Source organism: Haemaphysalis longicornis, unplaced genomic scaffold, assembly GCF_048455015.1.
Source record: "Haemaphysalis longicornis isolate Haplotype H1 unplaced genomic scaffold, Haemaphysalis longicornis Haplotype H1 scaffold_7, whole genome shotgun sequence".
Taxonomy (NCBI): domain Eukaryota; kingdom Metazoa; phylum Arthropoda; class Arachnida; order Ixodida; family Ixodidae; genus Haemaphysalis; species Haemaphysalis longicornis.
This window is the reverse complement of record NW_027526422.1, coordinates 29,650,586-29,677,748: the sequence shown is the minus strand read 5'-3', so window position 1 is coordinate 29,677,748 and position 27,163 is coordinate 29,650,586. Positions and strand designations below refer to the sequence as shown.

General features: G+C 46.7%; 1 protein-coding gene across 1 annotated transcript in view; it reads right to left on the bottom strand.

The window, feature by feature from the left end:
* Positions 1 to 25,143, bottom strand: part of LOC144145014 (Na(+)/citrate cotransporter-like) — a 34,644-nt gene extending 9,501 nt beyond the window's left edge. Inside the window, exons 1-6 of the mRNA XM_077676514.1 lie at positions 24,891 to 25,143; positions 9,566 to 9,715; positions 7,581 to 7,696; positions 6,826 to 6,995; positions 4,162 to 4,219; positions 954 to 1,133 (exon numbers count right to left, since the gene is read on the bottom strand). Of these exons, the coding sequence (XP_077532640.1) occupies positions 954 to 1,133; positions 4,162 to 4,219; positions 6,826 to 6,995; positions 7,581 to 7,696; positions 9,566 to 9,715; positions 24,891 to 25,007 (791 nt within the window). The 5' untranslated portion in view covers positions 25,008 to 25,143. The remainder of the gene's footprint in view (positions 1 to 953; positions 1,134 to 4,161; positions 4,220 to 6,825; positions 6,996 to 7,580; positions 7,697 to 9,565; positions 9,716 to 24,890) is intronic.
* Between the last annotated feature and the right edge of the window lie 2,020 nt (positions 25,144 to 27,163).

Here is a 27,163-nt window from a genome sequence, read left to right as displayed (position 1 = left end):
GTCCTCAGAAATTGTGGTTACAGTGCACGTAAGGGTGGAATATGCGTGAATATGAAGAAGGCTGCTCGATCTAGCGCCCGTAATGACGTCTTCTTTATATGTGTGGCAAATTTGAACTTTCTGACGTTTTAAGCAGTTAAACACAAAAAATCCAAATCCAATTCGATATTTTGCAACGCTTAGCGGTCCGCAGTAGTAGATATCTGTGGTTGAATTTAGACTACGTCGCGTTCTTCAACTTCCGTCGTTTGTTTCTAGTGGCGAATGAAGGTCGCCGTACAAAAGCTGGAATCGTAGGTTCGTAGCCCTCATTTTTCGCCATGGTCACTTCACGTCTCCATGCTTGGTGTCACTCGCTTTTCCAATTAGCTTACTGCCTTAGCGTGAATGTAATGCTCGATAACCACGATCAGTGGCATAGCGATCTATTTCTCTCGAAAGGCAGACTGCTAAGAAACTCATAAAGCCAGAGCCAACGCGATACGCCGCATAAAGCAAGCGGCCGCCTTGAACTTGAACACAGCAAGGCTACTTTGAACAACTCTCAATATTTTCTGTGGAATTCGTCGTAAGCAGAATCCGTCGTCGTTCGAGAGATAGCTTGGCTGTCTCTCGAACTCTACTGAACAACATTCTAAAATTTACGTGTAAACCAATTTCGGGGAAAATGTACTGAGGCAAGGTGACAATAAATAGACGGATGACTTGAAATGCAATGCATTTTAGACAACTGGTGAGCTCGCCGTGCGACTTGTTGAAAAAAGAAAACCGCAAATACCTTTAGAATCCCGCGGTAAGTCAGCCAGATATACATAGCTGATCGGCTTCCTCTTAGAGCATTTTCCTCCCTCAAGTTGTTTGAAGATTTTTTAGTCAATACAACCGTTCTTAAAAAAGTAGACAACCAAGAAGCGTAATGATGAAGCTGTCAATGGCGGGGGACACACACTCACTCTTCGACGACGAACTTCAGAATCAAGTTGGGGCCCGCGCTGGTAAGAGTGGCTGTGCCGCCGATGTTGGCCGCGAAGGCCACGCTCAGGTAGAGGCTCTTGCTGAGAGTCCTCTGAGCCCTCTGCTTGGCCACGTCCTCGCTTCGCACGCTGCAAGAGCGGCTGGGCAGCGGCGCGGCCCTGCGAGTCCCCACAGCGATCTTATCAGAGTAATCCGGCAACAACGCCTCTCTTTATGAAGCCCACACTCTAAAAAGTCCCGGTAGGGTGTCTTCACCACAAAGCCGCGGAATGACCAATCGAAGTGGCCTCGTGTGCATATGCGACGAGTGGCGGGGCAGAGCATTCAGTTGGCGTAAAAGGACATCTGCTCAGGGACTTTGCGCAATGCAAGACGCCTTACACGCCTTGCGTATTGTTCCTGCTCACACGTACCGTAATTACCCGATTCTAACGCGCCCCCGATTCTAACGCGCACCCGATTTTCCAGGCAAGAAACTGGAAAAACTTGCACCTCCGATTGCAACGTGCAAGGAACTTTGCGAGCAAGAAAAACGAATGCGTGAGAAACATGCGATTTATTTCCCGAAGTAATCTCACTGATCTCACACCTCGTCGCTCTCCGAGAGCTCCTTGTCGCCTTCCGCTGACCGCAACATCTCGTCATCGGTGCCGTCAAGCGCGTTCGAGATGCTACACTCCTGAACGAACGTTCAACCATGTTCGATGGGATCGTGGCCCACGCCTCGCACGCCCATCCCGCGAGCTTCTCCAGAGGCGTACTCAGCCAACCACACGTGAATGCGTGGGAGCCGCTCGTAAGCCGTGGAAGCGGCGCACCTTCATTGCCGCTGCTGCCATTGCTGTTATCAAGCGCGCAAGTGGGATAATTTGACGATTTATGTGAACGCCGATAGTAAAGCCTAGGCGCCTAGATCCGAAAAATTGTTGTTAAAAGCTTTGACGCTATGTTGAGATGGCGATGGCGATGGGTGGAACAAAATTTCAGCTGTTTCGCCAGTTTCGGTTTCGTATCCGATTCTAACGCGCATGCGATTTTTCGGTCTATTTTTCCGGAAAAAAGGTGCGCGTTAGAATCGGGTAATTACGGTACTTTTTTTAAGTGCGGAGTATCTTATGACCGCACAATGTCCGTCCGTCCGCATCCGTGCGCATAGCATTTACAATCGCAAAAATCACACAGGCACCGGAAGGATTCCAGCCTGTGTTTGGTAGACCAGACAGATTTAGTCAGTCGTCTTACCCACTGGGCTACGACCGACCCGAGAGTCAAACGGCTTACTCCCTCGCCTGTAACGGTGCGGAGTACCTTAGGACCTCCCAATGTCCGTCCGCGTCCACCACCATCAAGCGAAAATCAAGCGAAATTCGATTTGAGCCGTGAGTTGCAGTTTCATTTAGGGAATAAGCAAGGTGCAACCCACGGCTCAAATCGAATGACGGTCGGGGCGCAACTTGGATGTCGAGATTTCGGCGCACGATAAAGATCCCCAGGTGGTCAAAATTAATCCGGAGCCCTCCACTACGGCGCGCCTCATCGCCTACGTTGCGTCGGTGCGTTAAACCCTATAATCAATAATCAATCAATTTCGAGTCCCCGTACTCCGCACCCTCGCCATCATCCACGGAGTGTAGATGCTGCCATTTTTTCAGTGATATAATACGTTTGGCTTCGTCATTCGCCGTATTTGCACACGTGCTCACTTCAATTGGTTTTTCCGGTGCGCTGAGGTGAAGACGACCTACAGGGACTTCTTTGAAAGCAGGCCACGAGGCTGGGGTATTGCGGATTAGAGCAACCCTGCAAGTCCTGACTAGGCACGATGCCTAGCAGCCAACGCAATAACGAAGGATCGAACGGATTAGTTCACGTTCATTACGAAAAAATGAGCAGACTGCGTAATGGGGCATGTACTTCGAAAGAAAGGCCAGGCGTAGCTACAGTGTTCACGGTGCAAGCGCTGACAGCATGAATACTTGGCATTACAACCACGAAGAACCACATCAGTCTAAAGTACAACACAAGTGCGCGTTGCAATCAGTGCGAGAAAGACCACTTGAATCTTTGCTTCACCGTTTTTCCAAGATTAAGTTTTAACGTTCAAATTGCACCTATAAAAAGAATAAAGCTCACACCTTGCCTTAAGGACCCTGCAACACGTTTTTGAACTTTTTCAGAATCTTAAATTCTTGCAGAACGTGGCCAACCAACAAATCGAATACTTAGATTAGGAGGTCGCAAAGTACCTCAGCCAAAAATTACTGCTTTATGCCCATCAGATAACTTTGAAACTTGCTGAACAAATTTTTCTCTTTTTCCCGGTCTTGACGTTCTTAGACCACTGGAATAACGTCATTACAGCGGTGTAGCAGCTATTGGCCGGTCTTGCTTCAGTTGCAGCCATGAACGCATTCGGTAGTCACATTAAAAAGAAAGCCACAAAAGCAAAGTTGAAATGGAAGGCGTATCTGCTGCGGCGAGGAAATCCCGCAGTGTCGCTCCGTGCTGGCGTTAACTATAGCTTTTGCAGTGCTTCCAGACGCGAAGGAAAGATCGAAAGTGTTTGTCAGAAGTGTTTGCAGAGTCCCTTTAACACTCACAGTTTCTGACAGAACCATCAGTAACAGCGATTTACAATTTGTGATGTTTTCAAAATACCGAAGACATGTGTGTGCCACCCTTGGTAGCTACGTTTTCAAGGATAAACTTCAGCCTATTGTGGTCAAAACACGCAGGCCGGAACACAAAATTATGTGTCGTTAAAAATAATCCTAACAGCGTGGATGTCATATATTCTAGGAACTGCCGTCTGTTCGACCCGTTATACGAATACAAAGAGAGCTGTACAATCCAATGTGCCCTAGGCCTTGCAATGAGTATCTGACAAAGATGAGTTTTTTACGAGATTATCGATAAAAAAAAACTCGTCATTGCGCTGCACTACCTGGCTTACAGGCCACACTGCTTGCCATTATTTCAGACCTTCTTGACTGGCAGACATAAGGACATTCATTAACCGGATTTGTATATCTTGTAATTTTAGAGATATTATTCGGTAGTTTCTCACAATTCAGATAGCACCACGTACCAAAAAATTAAATCGATGGCAGCACTTTAGCAGGGAGTTTATGTTTGAGATGTTTGAGTTTTTAATACCCAGTTTTGGCGTAGAAAATGTTTATTTACTTGTAATTCTTTTCTGAGCTTTCTCCACTGGTCGTGCGGTTCAGCTGCTTCGGTTTGTCTGGAAAAGAAAAGCATGCAGATAACAAAACACATAAATATTTTCCTCAATGGCAGACAATTATCTTCGTGGTCATGTATGCTTAGCTATATGCCTTAGGCATGGAATGCATTTAGCAATATACCCATCCCATCTTGAAATTTGTATGTGCGTGAATCCTTCAGCGCAGATGCGGCGATGTTAGTTTGCAAGCTCTGGCTATTTAACACTGGTCACACTGCTTCTGAAGACGGAGTCTTAACACTCGACCACGATTATAGCTGGCAACGAGGCCTAACTGCACTGTTTTTTTTTTCAACAAGATTTATGGCCTGTTATAAGGTCCATGCAGGAAGCGGATGAAACATTCATCATGGCTTGTAGCTCTCACGGAAAATGGAAAAAGCAAGTGGACATAAAAGCATGTCGTTGCTTGCCTCTGCGTGCATTTAAACACAATGCATGCCGATGGGATCTGGGTACGCGTGGGAGAATTGGTCAGAAATGGCAAAAGGCTGCTAGTTACATCAGGAGGGCCAAGATCTGCCACAGACCCATAAGCACACACGCAAACATGGCATGTTTACACTGAGAGTATTGGCAAAGAATGAAAAGAACCTGCGCGCCACGTGATATGCGACTCCTGACTTCCTTAATTCGTTGCCCAAATTCCTGGACTACTGGTCCAGAAGGTTTATATTCTCATTTAAGGCATTCGAAAGCTTTCACAAGAAAAGATTATTGGCCATTTTTGTGTCGCCATATTTAGGTCTGTGCTTCCATCAAATCATACCGTTTCACCAATAACGCTAAGTCTAACCTGTCCACGTCTACCTTGCCTTCCACTCCATTTCATTCCAGCAAACAATAGACATTCGCGCCGTGATAAAAATATGACGGGCGGAAAGAGAAAGCCGCGTAAGAATGACGGCTGTCCGGAGCGGATAATACAGCGAGTGAGCCACAGTGGTCGTAAATGTGTTCAACGAACAACGCAGGCGGCCATCGGCGCCCACCCAGGCTCCGGACAGCTGTTTACGCAGATAAGAGGAGAGCGCATGCGCAGAACGCACCGTAGTTGTGCAAGAGCGGCCCTTGGTTCGCAACGGCAGCAGTCTCCAGATTGCTCGGGCGTCTTTATCGACTGGTGAACAAAAAGACGTGGTTCCCCTTTTTTGTTCATCGGTCGGCAAAGACGGCACAGCATTCTGCACCGCGGCAGCCGTTTTTTCGCGAAACGAGTGCCGCGTGTCCTGGCTCTGGAAACGTGGGTGCAAGGGAAGGGAAGCATCACTGAGGTGCACGTTTTCTGACGTCATAGAGACCACCAACCACAACCTGTCATTTGATGCTGTTGTTTGCTTACTCTTCGTATATAAGTTTGTCTTTGGGCAACGCCACCTGTATAACGTTTCCTATCGCGTCAGCCGAAAATAGAGAAACAGCCACTTTCCGTTGTTTCCTGTTGCTCTCTCGTGCTCTTTCCCGCGCGGTAACCTCGCTAGCCTTCGCGTATGCTCCCGTCCACCTAACCCCATGCTCCCTTATGAGGCGGTGAACCGCTTTGCAGCGCCGCCTTGCGGAAACAATAAAAAACAATTTACAGGATTTCAACAGCCTTTGCAAAATGGCGCTCCCGCGCGTCCATGTTTTCTCGGTGTCTCCCTGTAAAGCTAGCGCTAACTCCTGCTCTTCAAGCCCCTGGCGGTACTGCTTTACAAATGTATACGACTCCACGGCGGTCATACGTGATTTACGTCGAGCAAATAACAACTCCGCTATCTCGAGGGACATTCATGATATACTGGATACGTACCCCTGTACTCTTCGGCTCTCGTGGTTCCGGCAAAATACGCTCCCCGCTCACATTGCGGCACATAGTGCCTGTCACCTTGCTTTCGTTCCACGACCGTTGCTATTACCGACAATAGATGCTTCAGAACTTTCTCCAACAGAAAGAAGATCTTCGTCGCGTCACACGAGCCCTAATTCCACCGTATGGAACGGACCGCCGTAGTAGACTCGCTCGCTGGGAGGAGGTATTGCTACGAGGACTTCGTGTTGGTGTAGCCCTCTCTCCCGCTGTGACCCGGAGTGGCTTCCACGCTACCATGCCCCGTTCGCAAAGAACTGCCCTTTCTGTACGGTTCCTGGCGAAGATGCAGACACAGAGCACCTGCTATGAACGTGTCCTTCATTGGAAGCGGCCAGAACACGACACCTTCGATGCACAGGCTTCCACCCTGGCAGACCACCTGACCTCCATCAGTGGATATGGGGACCCCACAACCCATCTGTCCTTGCGTTTCTTCGCGAAACGGGAGTTAACTTATACATGTAATGCAGTATTCGTGCCATCGGGTCTACTATCGCCATAAAAAAAAAAAAAAAGCTGCGCGTCAAGCTCCAGCGGTGTCGTAATTCGGGACACCCGCTTCCGCACACCGCACCGCGGTGAGCGGCCGATCTAGGCGTCCCTACTGTTCCTATTGGAACGCCGGTGACACGACAGGCAATATTATACAGGCGGCGTTGCTTTGGGACGTCGTGCCCCATTCGTGGTCACTTTGGCCCGAACGGCTGACTGCATTCGAAACTCTCAGGCAGACATAAAGAGAGTGGGGCACCTTTTTCCGTCTCATAGGCGCCAACTTCGGCGAGCATGAGAGGGTCGTAATCGGCGTCGATGACTTCGGCGAGTACGGCGTCCACAATGGGCATCATCATGGCGGTGGTGGCCGTGTTACAAATCCACGTCGACATGAACATGGTGGTCAGCATGAAACCCAACATGATCCTGCATTAACAGCACCTGTAGTTCTTACTCAAGCATACCGGCAGGCACCACGATGACCGTCACGGCAACCTGGATATGGGCGATTTCTTTCCAAAACTACAAATTTGCCCAGATATTCCAGAGACATCAAGCACCTCTGTATATACGCAGGCGGTGTGTTAAAAAGAGTTATTTCAAGAGCCGCTGTGTTTCGAGTACGTAAGCTTCATCATTACGCTTCAGACAAGAAGTAAGCGAAAATAGCTAAACACAAGAGACTGAACGTTTTCTTATTCGAAAAAAAATTATTAGTTCTATTTCTCCAAAAATCAGTTGCAACGATCATAAGCAAGCTGTATGTACATTCTATGTGTTACGGTCCACCTTTAAAAATTTCTGTCATCATCAGACACACAGTAAAAAGCAGTACACAAACGTGAGCTTTTTTAATGTACAGGTTCGGGGATCCCTTAGCAACTGTTGCTTCCTTAGACACACCAATTGTCTCTAAATAATATGCATCCTGACTGTAATTCATAAAAGCAGTATTTATTAATTTTGCACGTCATAACAATGCACACAAAAAATGACAATTAGCGCACCCACCATCTGGGATTGGTTCCGACGCAGAGCATGACCCTCAGCGCTATCCTCTTGTGGACGTTGCAGTGCTCGATGGCCATTGCCATGATGAGGCTACCAATGAACAGCATGTTTGTCTCCTGAAGAAATGCCACAACGACGCAAGCTAGCACACCGTTCATGTTACAGTGCGCCGTATACAGTTTTAGTCAAAAGTTCCCAGGTCATGGCAATGTTCTTGGGAGACCAATGCGTAGAACAGAAGCTGAATTCTCGAGTGTAATCAGAATGTTTTTGCTGCAATTATAATGAAGGAATGCTTTTGTGAACTGTACGGTATAAAACATTTTGATCAATTTTAATGTTTAAGCTTCTCCTTAGAATTATTTGTGACCTGGGAACTTTTGACGTAGCCTGGAGACTTTTGAATGATACTGCACAAGATTGATCCACTCTTGATCTGCGTGTCAGGAGATAGAGTTACAAACTCCTTGAAAGCCTCTCTTTATTAATCTTGATGAAGAGATCTCTTAGCAGGCGTGCTTTAAATTTGGCGATGGCGTTTTTCAGATAAACGTTCACTCCCCTTTCGAATGGGAGGTGCCGAGGCATAATGTTTCCAAGACAAGACCACTCTATCAAAGTGAAGCGTTAGCCGCATTGCAAAGCGTTAATAACTGTAAAAAAGCAGGAACAATAAGAAATACAATTTCATCGAAAGTTTTAATTGAATTTGCAAACAGAAGTAGTGGGAAGGTAAGAGAACTTGACAGCACGCTCTACGTTGGGCCATAACGCGTGTGTTACGTGCTCACCTCGATTTCTTTACAACCTTATTGCAACGGAGCTATAGAAACGACATTTTCAGCCAAAAAGTACCATTTTATTTCACAAGTCTGCCGATGTAAATTTTCTTTAAGCGATCTAAGTTTGAATAAAAATACAATTTAAACTCTAAAGACAGTTCACTCAACTTTCCTGGCAGCATGCATGTAATAAATTTAGGGGAAAGCTTTGCAGGAACGCGGCAATGTGCTGTGGAAGTTCAGGCATGGTGACCTATTAGAGCATTCTCCAAATTTCGGCGAGACCTGCTGCGTTTACCGTGTAATTGATTTTTAGAATATAATACAGTATGTTCTATTCCAATCAAGCAAATCTGCTTAAAATGCTGAGTCACGCTGAGAAAAGGTCCAGGAGCCCGCGATAAAAGCACTTATTTTTATTTGAATGTTCGCGGCTTTCCTTTATGTCTCGCCACCATTTACGCGCCTAAGAGGTACATTCTCACAACGAAAAAATTATTAACTGTAGTGGTGCAATTCAAACTTTGGCGTCGTTAACAAAGGAATGAAGCTAGAAAAAGATGGCCGCTTGTCTGCTCACTTCGCTGTCCTCGAAAAACTGTAGTCTTTTGCCTTCTCTGCCACGTAAATGCTCTGTTCTATCCCCCACCCATCTTTCACGATGTTCCCCTCCCTTTCGATCCTTCCACGATAAACACGGTGGAAGCTTGCAAAAGTCAATTCAATTTTCCCGCGTTTTACAACTCACGCCATCAACTGGAACCTTTTATTACTGTTGCACTTCGAACACTGACCTAGGCTCGCGCGAGCTCTTTTTGTATTTTTAGCAAAATGTTCTGTTCAACGCGTAATTTCTTAGTTGCTGTCCCAAATATCAAGCGCTCATTTATTTTAGATTAAAAAAAACACTGTCAGTGCCAGTTGTGCATTGATGTTTTGCTTCAGATCTTGCAAGGTATTCTTTTTTTTTGCCAATGTTGAGAAACATGAAGTTTTTTTTTTCGAGGTTTAGTGGTTTCGAAAAGTTTTGCCTATACAGACCGCTCGTTTCAGTATTCTTTTAGCTTTTGGCCGGATGGCTGAATCGAAGGGTAGGCAGAAAGATCAAAATTATCGGGTTCATATAGGCCAAGAAAGACTATCGTCATTAAAAAACGTTGATGTGAGTGTGTGAATAAGCATGCCGGAATGTAATGGTGTTACCTGCAGGTATGGGTAGCAGGCTTCGTCCGTGGCCAGCACGCCCAGCAGGGGAAACAGGACGACCGGAAGCAGCGCCGTGACCGGCAGCGGGACAGCATTGGTCATCCAGAAGGTGGACATCAGGCAGACGACGTACGCGCATCGCGATTCCTGCGTGTGACAAGAGCTCTCCGTGACTCGGTTGTAGAGGGAGAACAAGGGGTTCGCTCCAAACGCCCGTCCGCATTTATGAGGGTCGGTTTGATGCTGGAGTAGTGTTCTTTATGTGAGCAAATACTTGGATAAATGCGATATAATTACTGGTACAAAAGAAACGACAAGGACAGAAACGCCGCATGCGCACAAAACTCTGTTTTAAAAAATGCAAATAATGCACCCCTCCGTCTAACGATGATGATTGTTGAACGCGAAGCTTTCTAGTGAGGGATTCCTTAATTGTTGTCTGAGTCTAAACTTTGACACCTCGAGTTTTGAGCTTGACTCGCACGCAGTTTGGACTTTTGATCGCAGCGGTTTGACTTTGACCATTAAGCTTCGCGTTCAACCATCGTCGTCGTTAAACGGAGGTTGCATGGTTTTTTTTTTTCTAATTTTGCGCGTCCATGCATGATGCACCCCTCTCCAAATCCGCGCAGCTTCGGAATGGCGCAATTTGGTAGACGTCGGCTTCACAATGCGAGAGGCCCAGGTTCGATTCCGACCACAGAAAACGTTTTTTTTTTTTCTGCACTTCACCCATGATCATCATCATCGTCAGGGAAAGTTGACTTTCCTGCAGTGCGTTTTCAATGTAACATACGTCATCGGTGAGACGTAGAAAGGTTCGCTTTAAGAAGTCCCAACATAACGATTCGCAGATAATAAACGAACGCACACGCTGAAGAATCTTGGAAACCAAGTCGCAGATAATTTGCAGAACCTTTCAAATGGGAATCGCCGAATAAATGCTTCTGTCGGTCTATTTATTGTACATGTACGCCTTAAAGGTGACTTCACTACTACGTACTCATGCATTGCTGGGAAGTCATACTTCAAGACTCCATGTTCGCAGTTTGATGACAACGATGAAGGCATCTTTAAATACCTCCGTAAGACCCCACGCATCTCCATAAAGTCCTATATGTCGAGCCCATTTAAGGTCGCAGTCACTATTACACGCACGCATTTTTGGTAAGACATTTTTGCAGGCGCCATAGAAGCAGTCTTATGCCCAAGTACCTCCTAAATATCCGCGTATGTCTTTGAAGCGCTATACACCGAGCCCTTCTAAGGTCGTTTTAAAGTCGGCTTCACTACAGTGCCACGTACATTTTCAGAAACACATTTTAGGGCCGCTGTGAGTCTTATATCAAAGTGTGAAAGAACTGGCGCATTTTAACAGTGAAGCAGTTCTTGGTCGAGCCTTTAATGGGCTGAGGCGTGGTAACGCGGGCGCAGCGATGTGGAGAGGGCATAGCCTATAGCGACGGGAGAGCAAACGCCAAGCACACGTGCAGTAAGTTACAACAACTTTTCAATGATACGTTTACATAGGCAAATCATTTCTAAACTACTATATCTCGTGGCAATGTTTATACTTGTCAACATTTCCGAGAAAAACAAAACAGGCATATTTGAGGCGTTACATCAATATAAAAGTGATATTCGCATTGTTCTTTTAATGAAGAATACCGGGCTGCTTGATTTCTGCTACAGGAAATAAAAAAATACGCCATGAAAAAACAAAAACCGCTCGCGGCGAGCGAGCCAAAAGAGTTTCGAAGGAAGCTGTCCCGGGGCCCAGCGGTCATGGGTCGAAAAGTTCAGCAGCACACCAACAGAACATCAATCTAACTGTGCTTTCGCCTTCATATTCTTAGAAAGGTCTAAGCAGCCCCCGTAATTATTTGCGCGTAAACGTCACCTTCAATCTTACGTTGTATACACTGCTGACACGCATGGTTCTTTCCGCCATTGCTGTAGGCATGTGTTGTTTTCTGGCAAAACAAACACGGCCGCTAGTGCACTTAGTCGGCGAAAGCAAATCCCAGCGCAACTAGCAGCGCTGAGATAAGAGATGCCTTACAGTGACGCACAGTGCACCGTAGAATGGGAAGTAGCTTGACGCGGGCACAAATAGATGAGCTCGTTTATGACAGCGGTGCTGGTTGCAAGCCCAAAACTTTTCCGCCCCCGAAGAAGGACCCGTGCAAGATAAAGCGCCCCTCTTCGCGTACTCGGGTACTCTGCGCAAGACCCAAGCACAAACAAGTTTTTTTATGCTTGAAAGAAAGACCACCCTGACTCGAACGCAGTGGCACTGAGCTCAAATGACAGGTCAGTGACCGGAATGGCCGCACTAGCTACATGCCTATACGAAGGTGTTTCAAGGCACAGCAAATATGCTTTCTCGTAAATGCTACAGCAGAAACCCTCGTACGTACTGGAAACTAACAAATTTTATATTGTAACTATAGCCACCGGCAGCAGTTCCGCAGAGACATTCCTTGTAATTTTCGTACATAAAGCAAGATTCATTAGGAACGCGAAAAATTGTTGTAAGCAGCCCAAAATTGTTATTAAGATCCAAAACGAGACTAACACCTGTGACGATCATCTAAAGCTTCAATCGCCTATATTCCGCAACGATTTATTATTAACCCGTCTGTGCCTGATATTATATATAATATCAGGCACAGACGGGTGAATAATAACTCAAATCGACAGCACTGGACAAGACACAATGCGGAAGCGAAGGTAAGACTTGGGAATGACGAGCTCAATTATTCTAAAAGCACGACAGAAAAAAAAAACAGCACAAATACCCCACCCATGCAAGAGAAGAGATGAGTAAATTCTTTTGAACAGGAAAGTGGAACTAACTGTGTCCAACTTTTCGAAAACTGCTCTATAATGATGTAGTACTAGAGACAAAGGGAACGCCTCGTATGTCAACCTTACAACGTGCAAAGATGCCACGTGTCGCCAGCGCCAATGTACGTCCGTTGTGTTTGCTTTCAAAATTATCCGCACATCCTGCCGAATGTCAACTTCACCGATAGCCCCGATGTCGGCATTTTTTGTGTTGGATATAATGTGTCTGGTTAAAAATACAACCCTTTATCAACAGTGCACAGTCGCCCTCGGCCATTTTGTTGATTAAATTTCCGCCTCTGCTGCTTCCTATTTAGTTACGCAACAACTAATCCAAACTCACACTTCGCACAGCTGGGCGGACGACATGTTGTTGTCACACTTCTACTAACCAATAAACCTAACCATCGGGTTTCTTGCTTTTTAACCGCACAGAGATACGATAAATTCTCCGCTAAGGCTGGTTTTCTTTCTCTTGGTGGAAAGCCTTCCGAAATCCACTGTGTACGTATTTGGTATGGAGCTTAAATTTTTTTTAAATTAAGTTGTCCTGCGCTAGATTCTGGTCAAAATTGCTTGCGTGTATCGGGCCATGCCAATCGCACGCACTTCCTCCAAAGCTCTGCGGCTCTCAATCTAATATAGGTATCTTGGAAAAAAGTATGCTGAAATTGGCCACTAAGACGATTCTAATATTCCGCCTAGTTTCACTTACTTGTCATAATTATCTAGTTCAAGGTGAAGTTGTAATGTTGCAGGATTCCCGCCTTCTATTAATACATCGGCGTCTATATACGGAGGAATTATGCTCACAAAAAACGGTTCTAACGCTTGCTCCATCGAAACCCATGCCGAAACAAATCTAATAACAATTGATGTAGAATTAATTCTGAAGACGTTGTGTGTATGAGTCTTTGTCCAATCAATTCCCCATAGATAATCCAATATAGTTTTCCACCAATACGCCTTCGCTGGAATTCCATCTTCACAGTAGTGGAAGGGCTCTAAATTTTTGTTTTGAGAAACTTCATCTGAAACAGAAGTATCTGATACGTTGAGTGACGAGTCTTGGTGTATAAATATTTTACCGGGCATTGTGCGCGAAGACCCTATATCTGCTTATGAAGCCCGGTGAAGAGCGCGTAGCTAAAGTTGGTAATGTTCTGTCATAGAAAATAACTCCGAGAACATTTCGGGCTTTTCAGACGTGAAAACATAATACATCTTAATGGAACATGTGTTAAGGGTCTCTTTAACATGGGCTTTCTTGCAATGCTGAATCGCGCGTCTCAAACGGAAAAGAGCACGGTACGAAAAGAGTTGAACAAAGCAAACTTAGCGCGGGGTCAACATGTTGACAAGGGGCTTCTTCTAATCAATGCCCCGACGAACTAGTGTCCCAACGAACTAGTGTCTTACCGCGCAGTGTGGCGGGATTTTCATTCATTTTAGCGCCCGCCCGCTAATTCGAACTCCGCTTAATTCGAACAATTTTATGATCCCGTTCAAGTTCGAATTGACGAGCTTTTACTGTATTTGAAAATAGCGAAGAATTTCCCAGCACAGAGGGATTGTGCACGTCGTCGTGTTGTTTTTCCCCCGAAAATTTCCTTCCTTTTTTTCTCGCAGCTCCGGGAGGGCTAATCCCTTTACGAGACTCTCGACAGGCACGGGTGCACGAAGAAGAGCTGTCATGAAGCCTAGTAATCTGGGCCCATTGTGCGACGTCTAGCGTGTCCCAAGCCAACACGCTGACTGACTGCAAGCCACAACGAGTCCGCCCCATCACATGTCCCGCGTGTGACGGCGCCACGGCACCCCTGATATCCGCGTTTTGCGTCGTTCTCGTCTGGAGCTGCGAGACAGTTCACTCTCGACACCGAATGTTTCGACACCTTTTACAATGCGTCGTTCCCTCTGGCGCCGTTTCGCGGCTGGGGAGTTAATTAGTCTTGCGGTTGCTATCAGGTAGTGCGTCGATATGCGATAACGGCATTTGGCAATACGACACAAGGTGCCGCCGAGCGTATGCAACATGAACGCAAAAGCTTTAGAATAGGTATACGAGGCATTACGTTTAACTTCACAATGTTTTTAACGAGTTTCTATACGGAATTCGCTCTGAAATGAATTGTGTGAAATGAAATGTGAAATGAAGTTCTTGCGCGTTGTGCTCCGGGGAAATTGCATATTCTGAATTTTGCTTACTTTTGATGACTATAACTATGAATCTGTGCTCTTGGTTTTCCTTCTAATTTAGCGCATATTGATTCAAAAGCATGAGTTAAATTGGAGGGTGGAAAACCTGACATGCCCGCAGACAGACGGGATAGAAAACAGCCGACGAATGGCACACAATATGGCCGAAATTGACTCTAAATGCCTGAAGGGAACCCCTGAGGACAGTGTTAAGGTAACTGAGGCGAGTGAAAAAATGCGCAACGTATAGTGGTCTGGAAGGGATTCGAACCAGTAACCTCCCGAATACGAGATCAGCACGCCACCACAGCTCGTTGACACTGGGCAAGTACCCGCACTGGCATCGGCATCTGTCTGTCTGTCTGTCTGTCTGTCTGTCTGTCTGTCTGTCTGTCTGTCTGTCTGTCTGTCTGTCTGTCTGTCTGTCTGTCTGTCTGTAACCATTCAGCCACCCGGCCAAAGTGAAAGAAAAAGCTGCGCAATAGTCTAATCTAAACGTCTAAGTCCGGTGTCAATGTTCATACTTGTCAACATTGTTGATTGAACAAGACATTACGCAAGCATATGGCAGCAAATCAATACATAAGCGATATTTGCAGTCTTCCTTTATTAAAAAAAATATGGATGCTTGGTTTTTGCGATAACAAATGAAATACTACATCAACGGCAGAGAACCGTCGCCTGCTGTTGCCAGCGCTACCTCCTGGCGGCATTTAAGAAATCAAACGGCAATAGCAACGAAATGTTCCACTGGATGGGATTCACGTTCCGCTTGGAACGCTCGTGGAGTAGGGAAACATGGTTATATAAATGTTGTAGTAGGGTGCCTCAACTCATGCGCGTCTCCGCCGTACGGCAGCACTGGCATCGGGACACCCGACTTGGAGCAGTGGAACGCGGTAAATTTAAATTGGCTTGAGCAAACCTCTAGCGTGTTATCTCGGGAGGAACGAGACTGGAAAGGAACAGCATGATCGGTGAGCGGGAAAGAGAAGGGGGGCATTTACTTGGCAGGGGTGCCAGTCGACTATTGTCTTTCGTCGACATTTGCAAAGAAAGGAGCAGATACGCGGCCATTTTTTTCCTTGCCTTTTTTCTCTCTCCTCCTTTCATATCGACGAATTTATGTCGGTAAACCTCTCTGCGTTTTCCTCTTTAATAAAGAGTCTCTATCCCTCAGTGAGAGGAGACATACTTTCATACAATTCTAATAGCTACTCCGGTAATTAGCGCGCTCAAATTACTCATGTAGGCCTAAGTTGAAGACCGAAAATCATTCGCCGGGTCCACCATTAGTCGTTGCGAGTCAACTAGCTCAGTCCCTTATACCATCCGCCATACCTCAATTTCCAATACCAGGACGATCTCATCAGAGTTAGTGAAGTGGGTGTTCCCACAGCTGTCAAAAAGCTTTAGGGGCGAAGCCCTTTAGGGGCTTGGGCTGTCGGTGTCTCATGTCGTCGTCGTCTCATGTCATCTTCGTGTCATGTCATCGTCGTATCATGTCGTCGTAGTATCATGTAGTCACGGCACTAAAACACCGGGACACTGGTTTTCCAAAGCCTCGCGCTAGAAAGCTTCCTGCTTCAAAGACACGTGAGCTAGCAAAGTTGTATACCTCTACCCCAACGGCTTCATCTCCGTGGGCAAAAACGCCACGGCGCCAAGAATACACTTAAACACTGCATGCTTCGCCCCTCCCCTTATTTCATGTTACGGTTTCATCTCCATGGGAAAGAACCCAAATGCGCCAAAAAATACACTTATACACTGCATGCTTCGCCCCTCCCCAGGTTTAACGTTAGTGGAGATGACCCAGGATTTTTCTTTAGATTACACATTGGTTCGCTCCCTGTTAAAACATGGATGCAAGATTGTGGTATTATTTTAGCTTTGTCGACAAACTGCCCCCTCTGTTCTCGCCAGGAACAATTGGTCACTATTTTGTAGACTGCCCTGATGCTGTCTTATTATCGAACTTTTTGCAAAGAACACTAAGGAAAAATATGAATGTCACGTCAATCTCAATCCATTTTCTGGCTTTCTTGTGTCCTTGTGAACCACCTCCATGTCCTGTTTGTTTTAATTGGTCTTTATAAGTCTGTGGCGGTGTCGACTATGTGAAAGGCATGCCGAGCCATCTATACAGCAACACAATTCCACTTTTGTAAAACGGCGGAGCTTGTACAACCACATGACTGGGTCTTTTGTTTGAACGCTTGTTGTGTTTTCCCAAATTTTGATATGTGTGTGTTCGAACCGATTTTCATGTATGCTTTTGCCTGCTTGATCATATAATGTGCTCGAGCTGTTGTGCGTGTTCCCCAGTGCACCAAAAAAAAGCTGCGGGGGCATAGCAAATGCGTGCTGGTATCGTATTCTGGGGGCGCTTTCTTTGAATCCCTCACGGAGCCAATTTTGTCCATTTCTTTTTATGTTTCAGTTAACTTAACCGTCCGTTATTTTGTGTGCCATTCGTCGCTCGTTTCGCGTGCCGTCTGTGTGCCAACGGCGCCAGATTTCCCACTTAGCGGGTCGACCAATGTTTTCCCATGATAACAAAGCGCGATGAAGAGGATTCAACTACGAATGCTACGCGCTATATACAATTTCCCAATAGAAAATCGTAGTCCATTTTTTATCTAAATTTCAGAAAGATAATCTCGCGTAAAATCCGCAATACCCGCTTTCAATCCTTAGCTACCGGTGGCAGCAGTTTACAAGTTTTCCTGTACCGATCTGTTTTGTTCTCACCCGCGTCGGAAAAGCTGAAGCCTCGGTCGCATAGACAAGCACAGGAGTACGCGTTAATTGCATGTCTGATTTTACTGGAAGATGCACGCTTCTTTTCACAGCGCGGTACGGCTTCATAAGCACACCCCATTGTCGAGAACCTGACATTTTTTTAGTATACCATTTAGATATGTTTAACTCTTTACGCTTCAAACTACGTTGGCGTGTAGTGCACCAAGCGGCTCGGCTTCTGTGCGCCAGGTAGCGGGTACGTCATGGCTCCGACTTTTCCAATTTCAAGATTTGAGCTTTCCCCTAATTCTTCGTTGGATTACTGTCTCCTCTTTCCAAACGGTAAAAATGCAATAGCCCTCAAAGAGGAAACTAAATGGTAACTGACATGAAAGGAGCAGATAAGGGAGGTCCCCTCACGAGACTTACATGCTAGAAGAACAAAGGGCGGACAGCCAAAGTGCAGCGCAGCGTTTTCCCACAAAATACTAGGCCAAAATTTTGAGGACAATTTTCACACGCCCATATATTTTTTATTGCGACAGTGTGTCTTATGGCATAGAACGTATATGACGGGTATATGTCGGCTCCCGCTCCGCGGAGGAATGCCAGGGGGCGGTGGCGGGGTGCCCATATCTACCGGTGGAGAGAGAGAGAGAGAGAGAGAATGCTCTTTAATGTGAACTGGTGAGGTCAGCCCTGCTAGGGACAAGGCTTGCTACACCAGATGAGGGGTGACTACGTTGATGAGTGGTGAATATCAGACATTAGGGTTACAGCAGGAAGAAGACAAACATGAAGCGTTAAAAAAATGAAAAAAAGGACAAAAAAAAAACAAGAGATTGCTGCTAACAGAGTCCGGACAAAAAAAATACAATTGAAAAGAAAATCGTTAATGGAAACGCTCAAACAAAATGAAAAGTAAACGACGGGAAAAAAAGTAACAACACCAACCCAAGAAAAATAAATAGATGAACGCCACAGTGCGAAAGAGAAGATATCGTGACACACTTGCTCTGTCTCTGATCTAGAGAGATTTGTCCAGTTCAGTCTCTCGTAGGAACTGGAGCAGTACTTTTGTGCCTAAGGTACTGTCAGCACTATTGGCCCAAGGCCCAAGAAAATGAAAAAGTTCGAGGCTGCCTCCATGACGTACACGAGAGAGGGAGCTCGCTGCAGTTTTTCGCGCAGCAGCGTATCGAGGGCAGACGCAGAGCAAGTGATTTACAGTCTCGCGCACACCGCAAGTCCGGCACAGGGGGGAATCTTCCCAACCAATCTTAAACTTAAAACTCCGAGTAAATGCCACATTCAGGCGCAGTCGGTGCAGAACTCCTTCACACCGCCTGTTGAGGCCGCGTGGAAATCGGAAGTCACAATGCGGGTCAATAGCGTGCAGTGGCAGATACCTGCGGTGAGGGTCCTGCCACTCCGACCTTTGTGCAGCCCATCCACTTGCGAGGATAAGGGCGTTGCTGTCCTCTCGGGAGAAAGGAAGCTGGGTTGTGTTGCTCAGCAAGTGGCCTGCGCTGGCGGCTGCGTCGGATCTAATGTTGCCTTGTATGTCCGAGTGACCAGGTACCCACTGAAGAGTGATTTCATGGCCTTCGCGCACTGCCATTGTGTGAATTTCGGCAATTTCACATACAAGCTGACTGCGGTTGTTGTTAAGCTTTCGGAGCGCTTGTAAGGCACTGCGCGAGTCTAGGAATATGACCCATTGCTGGGCATGATGGCCGCTGATGTAATGAAGTGCAGCCCTCACAGCTGCCAGCTCGGTCGCAGTCGAGGATGTTTCATGGCTAAGTTTTCTTTCGATAGTGCACCGGGCTGATGGGATCCACACGCCGATGGCGGATGAGCCCGGGCGAACCGAGCCATCCGCATAAACATGTGTGTAGCCTTTGTAAGTGCTGGAAATATACTCGAGTGTGAAGAACTTGAGCGCGGCCGCAGGCATGGCAGACTTTTTGCTAATTCCAGGTATAGTCGTGCAAATTTTCCATGGTGCCAGTACCCACGGGGCTACTATCGACTTTTGAGGCTGTTGAAAATTCGCCGGAAGCAAGTGTCTTGCATACTGTGTGGAGAGGGCTGCCAAAGGATGCGTATGACACCGAGTCAAATGGCGCAAAGACGTTCGAAGCACCTCTTGGCGTTGTAGCACTGTGACGGAAAAGCACCGAGCTTCGCAAAGGGTTCCAACCGTCGATGTGCATTTAGGTAGACCCAGGCAGGTGCGCATAGCTTTTGCCAGCACTGAGTCTATTACCTTCAGGCTTGTAGGCGATAGCTGATGTAGGGCCGGCAGGCTGTAACGCAAGAGGCCGACAAAAAGGGCTTTATATAGGCAAAAGAGTGAGGATACAGGACAGCCCCACGAACTCCCACCGAGCATACGCAGAATGCGCACAAAGCACAGAAGCCGCTCCTTCAGTCGCCGAATATGTGGGGCCCATGACATTGAGCGGTCAAACGTGACACCGAGAAACTTGTACGACTTGACATATGGTATTGGAGTGCCCTCTACGGTGAGCGTATAACGTGAAACATCGCGCCGCGTGAATGCTATCGCAGCACACTTCTCCGGGGAAAATATGAGACCGCAGCATCTGAGATATTTTCTCATCTTCAGAATTGCCTTCTGGAGTGTGGCGCGAATGTTTCGACGGTTCCTGCCTGAAGCCCAGATACAGATGTCGTCTGCGTAAAGTGAAATGTTGACACCTTTGGGCAGGACTGTTGGGAGGCGTATAAGACACATGCTAAAAAGCGTCGGGCTCAAGACGCCGCCTTGAGGAACTCCTTGCGTGACGGGATGTTTGGCCGTTTCGCCATCACTGGTGGCCATGTAGACGTACCGGTCTTGCAAGTAGTCACATAGCCACTGGAACATGCGTCCTCGAAGCCATATGCATGCCATCTCTCTTCGGATGGCTTCGTGCGCGACGCTGTCGAATGCCGCTTTGATGTCAAAGAAGACAGTAATAGTGATGTTTCCGGCTGATTTCTGCCGGGTAATATTTGACACCAAGGAGAGGATGTTGTCTACGCTGCTACGTCCTCTCCTGAACCCAGACATTTGCAATGGATAAATGTCTCGATTCTCCAGGTCCCAAACAATCCGTTCCAGCACCATCTTCTCCATTAACTTGCCAATACAACTTAGTAGTGCAATTGGCCGATAAGAGACTATATCTGTTGCCGGTTTGCCTGGTTTGAGAATCGCCACGATCCGGGCAATCTTCCAGGAGGCCTCAAGACGCCCGATCTGCCAGGACTGGTTGTAGAGGGACAGCAACTGCTGGAGAGCCTTGGGACCCAAGTGGCGTAAAGCTAAATACGTGATTCCATCAGCGCCAGAAGAGGAAGACAAGTTGAGATTTCCCAACGCCGTGGTAAGCTCTTCGATGGTGAAGGGTTCATCCATCAGCGTTGCGTTCGCGGTAGAGTAGCAGAACGGGGACACCTCCGAAATTACCACGTTGCTGGCCGGAGTGGTGATTTTAGTGCAGAATTTCTCAGCAACGTTCACTTCACTGACGCCCTTCTGTAGAGCCACGGCTGAGAACCGGTGGAGGTAGGGGTTTCTCCCATAGGGTGGAGCCCTGTGCCTCGAAGGGGTCAAGTTCTCGCATCTTCCAATGAAGAGCAGGTCCATAAGAGGTGTTCTGCGCCAGCATCTTCACTAGAAGCTGTGCAGAGGAGCGGTTCTAAGTGAACGGCGCATGGTAGCGTGGTGGCCACGTCAGAGTCACAGCGGGAGGGAGAGCCACTCCAACGCAAAGTCTTCGCAGCAAGACCTCCTCCCAGCGACCCGGTCTACTGGGGAGGTCCGTTCCACACGGTGGGATGAGAGCACGTGTGTTCCGACGGAGATCTTCCTTCTGTTGGAGAAATCGTTCTGGGGGACCGATTGTCAGCAATGGCAATGGTTGTGGAACAAATGTAAGGTGGCAGGCTCTACCCACCACAATGTGAGCGGGGAACGTATTGCTCCGGATCCACGACAACTGGAAAGGGCAGGAGTATGTATCCAGTATCTTGTGGATGTACCTCGGAAGAGCCGAGTTTTTACGTGATTTACGTGATTTACGCGGTGTAAATCATGTATGGCCACCGCAAAGTCTGTAATAATTTGTATAGTAGAACATCCAGGAGCTTGAAGAAGAGCCGGAGTTAGGGCTTGCAAGCTGTCCCAGATGGCTGGAAGCTCGACCAGCGTAGATGGCAGTGTGCGTAGTGCTTTACAGACGAAAATTTGAATACCTTTTGGGTTTACTGTAGTCGACAAAACGTCCTTGGTCCAAGCGTCCACAAAGAGTTGTACCACCTGAGATTGGGACTCAGTCGCCAGTACTTGTATGACAGCAAAAAGCGTGTCCGTATTTCTGTTCGATCGATAATGAGTCTCGTTACTGTCCTGTTGTGGGCCACCTCATGGTACAACCAGTGTGGCTTGGTAACGGCATAGGCTGGTGATGCAAATAAGTGGGTCTATGCGGGGGGACCGTCGCTGATTGACAAGCTCATCCAAGGTGTTCACTTGAACTTCAGCCTGTGAACGTAATTGCCCTTGCCCTTGCAAGGATTCATTTGAAACGTTGGTGGAACACGCCTTTAAATAGTTTGTAACGTAAAACGGATGACTTGCGAAGCGTTTGATGGCCGAGAAGAGTGGCGAATTCATAAGAACATATGGCTAGTCTTCATGTAAGAAGCACAGTAGGACACGTGCAGCCTCAATTGCTAATACTGTGCCATCTTTTTCTATCAGTATGCAGAATGGTGGGTCCAGCAAACTTAACCGAGAGATGACGTGTCGGATCTACAAGCTCTATCCGCACTGACAGCAGCTGTCAGAGCACTGAGGTTTCTTTTATGACCGTGTGCCGAATTCATTTCGATGTTTCGAAATAGCAGATTAGGCTCATTCTAACGTTGTAGTTCTACCAATCTCTCAGCTGTTGTTGCTGAGCAGTTCCCTCCAGAAACATGCGGAAACGGGCAGGATCGAGGCGGGCGAACTGGCGACGTCGGGCACTGTTGATAAGGACGACAGTGCGCTGTTTCTAAGAGGTTAGTGAACATCGTATATTAATTGACCTCAGCACCCTGTGATAAGCGTGGGGGAGATTTCTTGTCGCTGAGACTTGTTCTCATTGCACGGTCTACGCGGGCAGACCGTAGAGCAGAAGGACGCGGCATGAGCAAGCAACATGGCGGCGGCACGTGCCGAACTGCATGAGCTGCGTGCACCGGGTGCTAAAGGTTTACTGCCCCCACTTCGCGCAGTGAACTCTGGACCCTCGCTGGACCTTCAACATAGGCACTCTCTTCCTTCTCCTGTTTTGTTTTTGTTTGTTTTTGAAGTCATTACAGTTTTGTTTCAACGTATTGCGCGAATTGTCTACTGCAAGTAGCGTTAATGTTTTCTTGAAAGTTGTCAGGCAGTCTACGTGATGGATCGGTATTAAGGCGTTAAACTATTCAGCACGACGTCACGGGTTCAACTCCCGAGTCACGGCGTCCGTTTTTATGGTGAAGGCAAAAAACACAAAATGCCAATATGTGGAGAATTCGGAGCCATTTAAGGACTCTATAGAGAGTCTAATTTATTACACAGGCGGCCATTTCTGTGGGCCGCAACGGCCAGAGGCAGCTGTAGTTTCGGGACGTGAAAGATTAATTTGAAAACTTATCTGGTAGTGCGGAAGAAGAGATTTAATGAAACAGTCAAGTCCAGAGTTTCTCTTCTAGCGGCATACATCTCGTCCCTTACGAAAGTGCTGTGGTACGGGTGCCTGCTTGCATTCGCTGTGCTGCTTTTTCTTCAAAACCTGTCGTCCTCAGCCCGAACATTCGCTTTATGATCATACGAGTGTATAATGACATAGTTCTGGATTAAATACTGTTATGTTCTACCATGCTGCAGGCAAGCTAAGCCACTGAAAAGAAAATTATTCGGTGGTGTTGCAGCGCTCATTTACAGTTCATAGATTTCATTGCTGACTGGGATAAGGGAGTTTTAATCATAAGTGTTTGACAGAAATCTGCAAAGGCATTATTTGGAAGACATTACTATTAAACGTACGTTTCTATTCCTAAAGATAGCGAAAACCTATCTGTGGTTTAAAAAGGTCAAGTTGTATAAAACATGCGTGCACTACGCGAACTCGTCGAAATGATTTCGAAGCCGCTTATGTTTGTATCCTGAAGCTGACATTTATTAGAAGGCAGGTACGTATCAATGTATGATGCTTCAAAAGACGATGTAGGGTGCTTAAATGTTCACTCGGTCGTGCAGTGCGTGACAGGGGACAAAGAAGCAACATGCCGCCGCACAACTTTTAGGGTGATCCTTTTGATCACTACCTTGGCATCGAAAATTAAAGTATTTTTTCATTAGATCTTACTGAAACACGCTGAGTTCGTGGCTGGCGTTGTTAGTTAACGTTGCCCGCGAGCAGCGAGCTTATGCAATAAAAAAAATGACCAAGCTGGTACGCGGTGCCGAGTGTAAATAATGGTTTTTCTATGCACGCACAAATTAGCATGTTCCTGCAAATAACCATTGAGAGAGTGCTTGCAAAGCTTTTGTGAATGAAGAGAATATGATCAAGAAGTTCGGTGACGTCCAAAAAGGAGAAGTGCCAGTTTTTTCCAGGCTAAATCTAGGCGCCAGTGTTAAAATTGAACAAGAATCTTCTGTTTGCCACGAAATGGAGATACATTATTGCAGTTCTGTTACGTAGTTTCCAAAGCCAACCTCACTGCCAAAACTTACAGATATAAAGTGTTGCAACTTCTACCAGCAATTATCATAACTCTGGCAGTTGCGAATATGGCGTTAACCATGTGGAGCCCCATCTTAGAACGATGCCTTTTAACGTGTCTTCTTGCACCATTCGCTGCTATATACCAAAGCCGTTTCATATATTACAATTTTCTAGTCGTTGGCAATAGGTATCCTAATGCAACGCAGAGTGGTTATAGTAAATAAGATAGAACATAGGCTACTGTGGCTGATTTCTATGCTTTTTTTTACCTTCAACTTTCGAAAATGTGTTACGCAGCTGAAGAGCATGCTATGTGGATGTTCGTGTCTTAAGTGATCAACATTTTTTTAGGCCTGGGTGTCCGCGAGTGCTCTGGCCAGTTCAGTGACAGGTGCCGCTCACCCAGTGTTCTCCAACACATTTTGAACATGCGCCTGCAGAAGCTGCAATCATATATGTAGCTGGGCTGCACAGGATTGTTTCTCTTAATGGAGTTGGCGAACATCTTGACGGCGTGGTTTTAGCGCTAAAATAGACGCACACATGAAAGGCGACAGGAGGAGCGCTACTACATCCTTTGTTACACCCTTTGTTAACGTCAACCCGTGTTTTGTGTGTCCGGAGAATCGCATTGAACAGTTCCAGTGAGAAGTATGCTGATAGAAAGCTACTGACAGATTGCCGATGAAGGTTTTTCGGAGTTAAGTGCCCCGACAGCAGCGCATACCATGGCCGGGGCGCGTGCTAACCTTGGTGTCGACGTAGAGCACGAGAGGCAGGAAGAAGATCGGGATGAGGACGAGCACGGCCAGCTTCCAGAAGTTTGCCACGACGTTGACGAGCCTGGAGACGAGCAGGTGGGACATGGTGGCGGTTGGGAGCGATGGCTGCTACACTAACCCGGGCTTGATGAAGGGCACTGCTGCTGGACCGGCGGGAAGGAGACACCTCGCGAAGCCATCGGACGAAACCAGGTGCGTTGCAATCTACCCTATATATTCTTTCCTCCGCAGCCTCGACGACGCATGCGCCCTCTCTTTCCCGCACTTGACCATAAAGCTGGAGGCCCCGCCGGGTGGCTACGCCTATCGCAGGCGTTGCGCGGCTGCCCGATAGGAAGATCGCTCCACGGCATCCAGATTAGCAGGCCTTCTCGCAGCATCCTCCTCCGAGGTCTTACTTTCAGCTGTTGGGTAGTAACATCACATAAACGGCGAACGTATCGCCATCCTAGTAGGCTTTCTCTAACAGTAAGATTGCACTTATGAATTTGTGAATGGTGTAATGTCAAAGCCCTCCGGCTCAAAATAGTTCTCTTTAGAGATAGCCATCAATTTCTTACTAGCAGTTTACAAGCTCTAACTGCCTAAGGCAACCTACAGTGCCTTGGTAAGAAAAGAACGCGCGTAATATGCAGCAGCCATCACCACTGAACAAGTGGAATGCTCCATTCGCTTTCACCGTTTTGCCCAGAGGCCTGTCTCTGTAAATGACTTATGAAAGCGTGCGCGACGCGCAGGCGGTGCGATTTCATTTTTACCTTAGGACATGAATGGTTTGCATTCGTCTTCTGACAGCATGAGGTGCCTTTCTCGACGCATTTGCTGTTCGTCTTGCTGTCCCGAGGTTTATCTTCTTAAGCACTTTGTTGAGGATGAGATACTGTGTTCAGGTTCAGACAACGTGTAAGCGTCTTCACATAGTCGCGGCCAAATAACTTCATTCAAGTGCTTTGATGCTGGTGACCACCGAACGAGAAAAACTAAGGCATAGATAATTTAGACCAGGGTTTGTGTCTTTACGTGTGCAGAGTTGTCTGTATATATCAGTAGCGATCCGACCAACTACGTTGATGTAAAAGATACACCGTTGCACGTAGGCCCGCTATGCTTAGAAAGCCGAAAAACAACTGAGATATAGCCAATCTTAGACAGGCATAGCTATCTTGCCGTTTCGGTTTTGACAGGCCATAGACCTTCATATCTGTATAGGCATGACCAGAGTAACGAAGTCTTAGTATTTGAAAAGGTTAGCTTCTGTAACGGCCCATCTTATGCGTATAGAATTCATTATGACTACTCATTGAATTTCGGTGTTTGCAGAAGCTAATCACGGACTTTTTATTAATATTTTCATAAAGAAAGGAATCGCGGCTGCTCCAGTGAGAAAACCGATCGAGTGGTACAGACGCAAAGTACTTCTCTTTAGTCTACTTAAGTTATGACATTGAGGGGGGGGGGGGGAGGGGGGGGGAGGGGGAGGTGAGGGACCTGGTACTATCACGAAAGTTCCCCACCAGAAGACAAAGAGATTTTTATTGGCGTCTTACCATAATTTAGTTTTATTTTCATTAATATAAATACTACTCAGCACCATAATGTTGTTACGCAACGGAAGGACGAAATGCGGAAATCATGGTTGATGAAGCGATGATTTAATGAGCGGCGCTGATGCCCCGAGAAAACCAAGGCTGTGATAGATTCAGTTCGTAGTCGTCTTCACACAGGCCGTGCGTCATTACCTAATTCGTCGTTCTCTTGTAACATATCTCCCCGGTCGAAGGCGACCGTCGCGGTCGAGGCCGCAGACCATGGACGTGAGCGCAACGATGAGAGACGACATGATAATGATGAGTCAGAAAGTCCTTGCCGCCGCAGATGAAGGTGAAGAGTTGGGTGAATACAGTTAAAGCTGGACATAACTAAATTGACAAAATTTCGCAATCTTTCGTTACATGCAGGTTTCGAGTTAAAGCTGGTGTGAATAAAGTAGAAACGAAATGAAAATGCTGGGAATCAGTGAAGGTGAACCCACTCTTCAAGGATTTATTTTAGAGCGAAGAACTGCGTGTCTTCCACCTGCTGTTTTATTTATTTATTTATTTATACAGGTACCTACATCGCCCTAACAGGCATTATTGTAGGGGGAAAACAAGCAAAAAGAATACAGTACAGTCAATATAACAAAAAATGGTTGCGGGTAAAAGGCTGTATGGTTGAAACAACAAAGTGTTGACTTACTG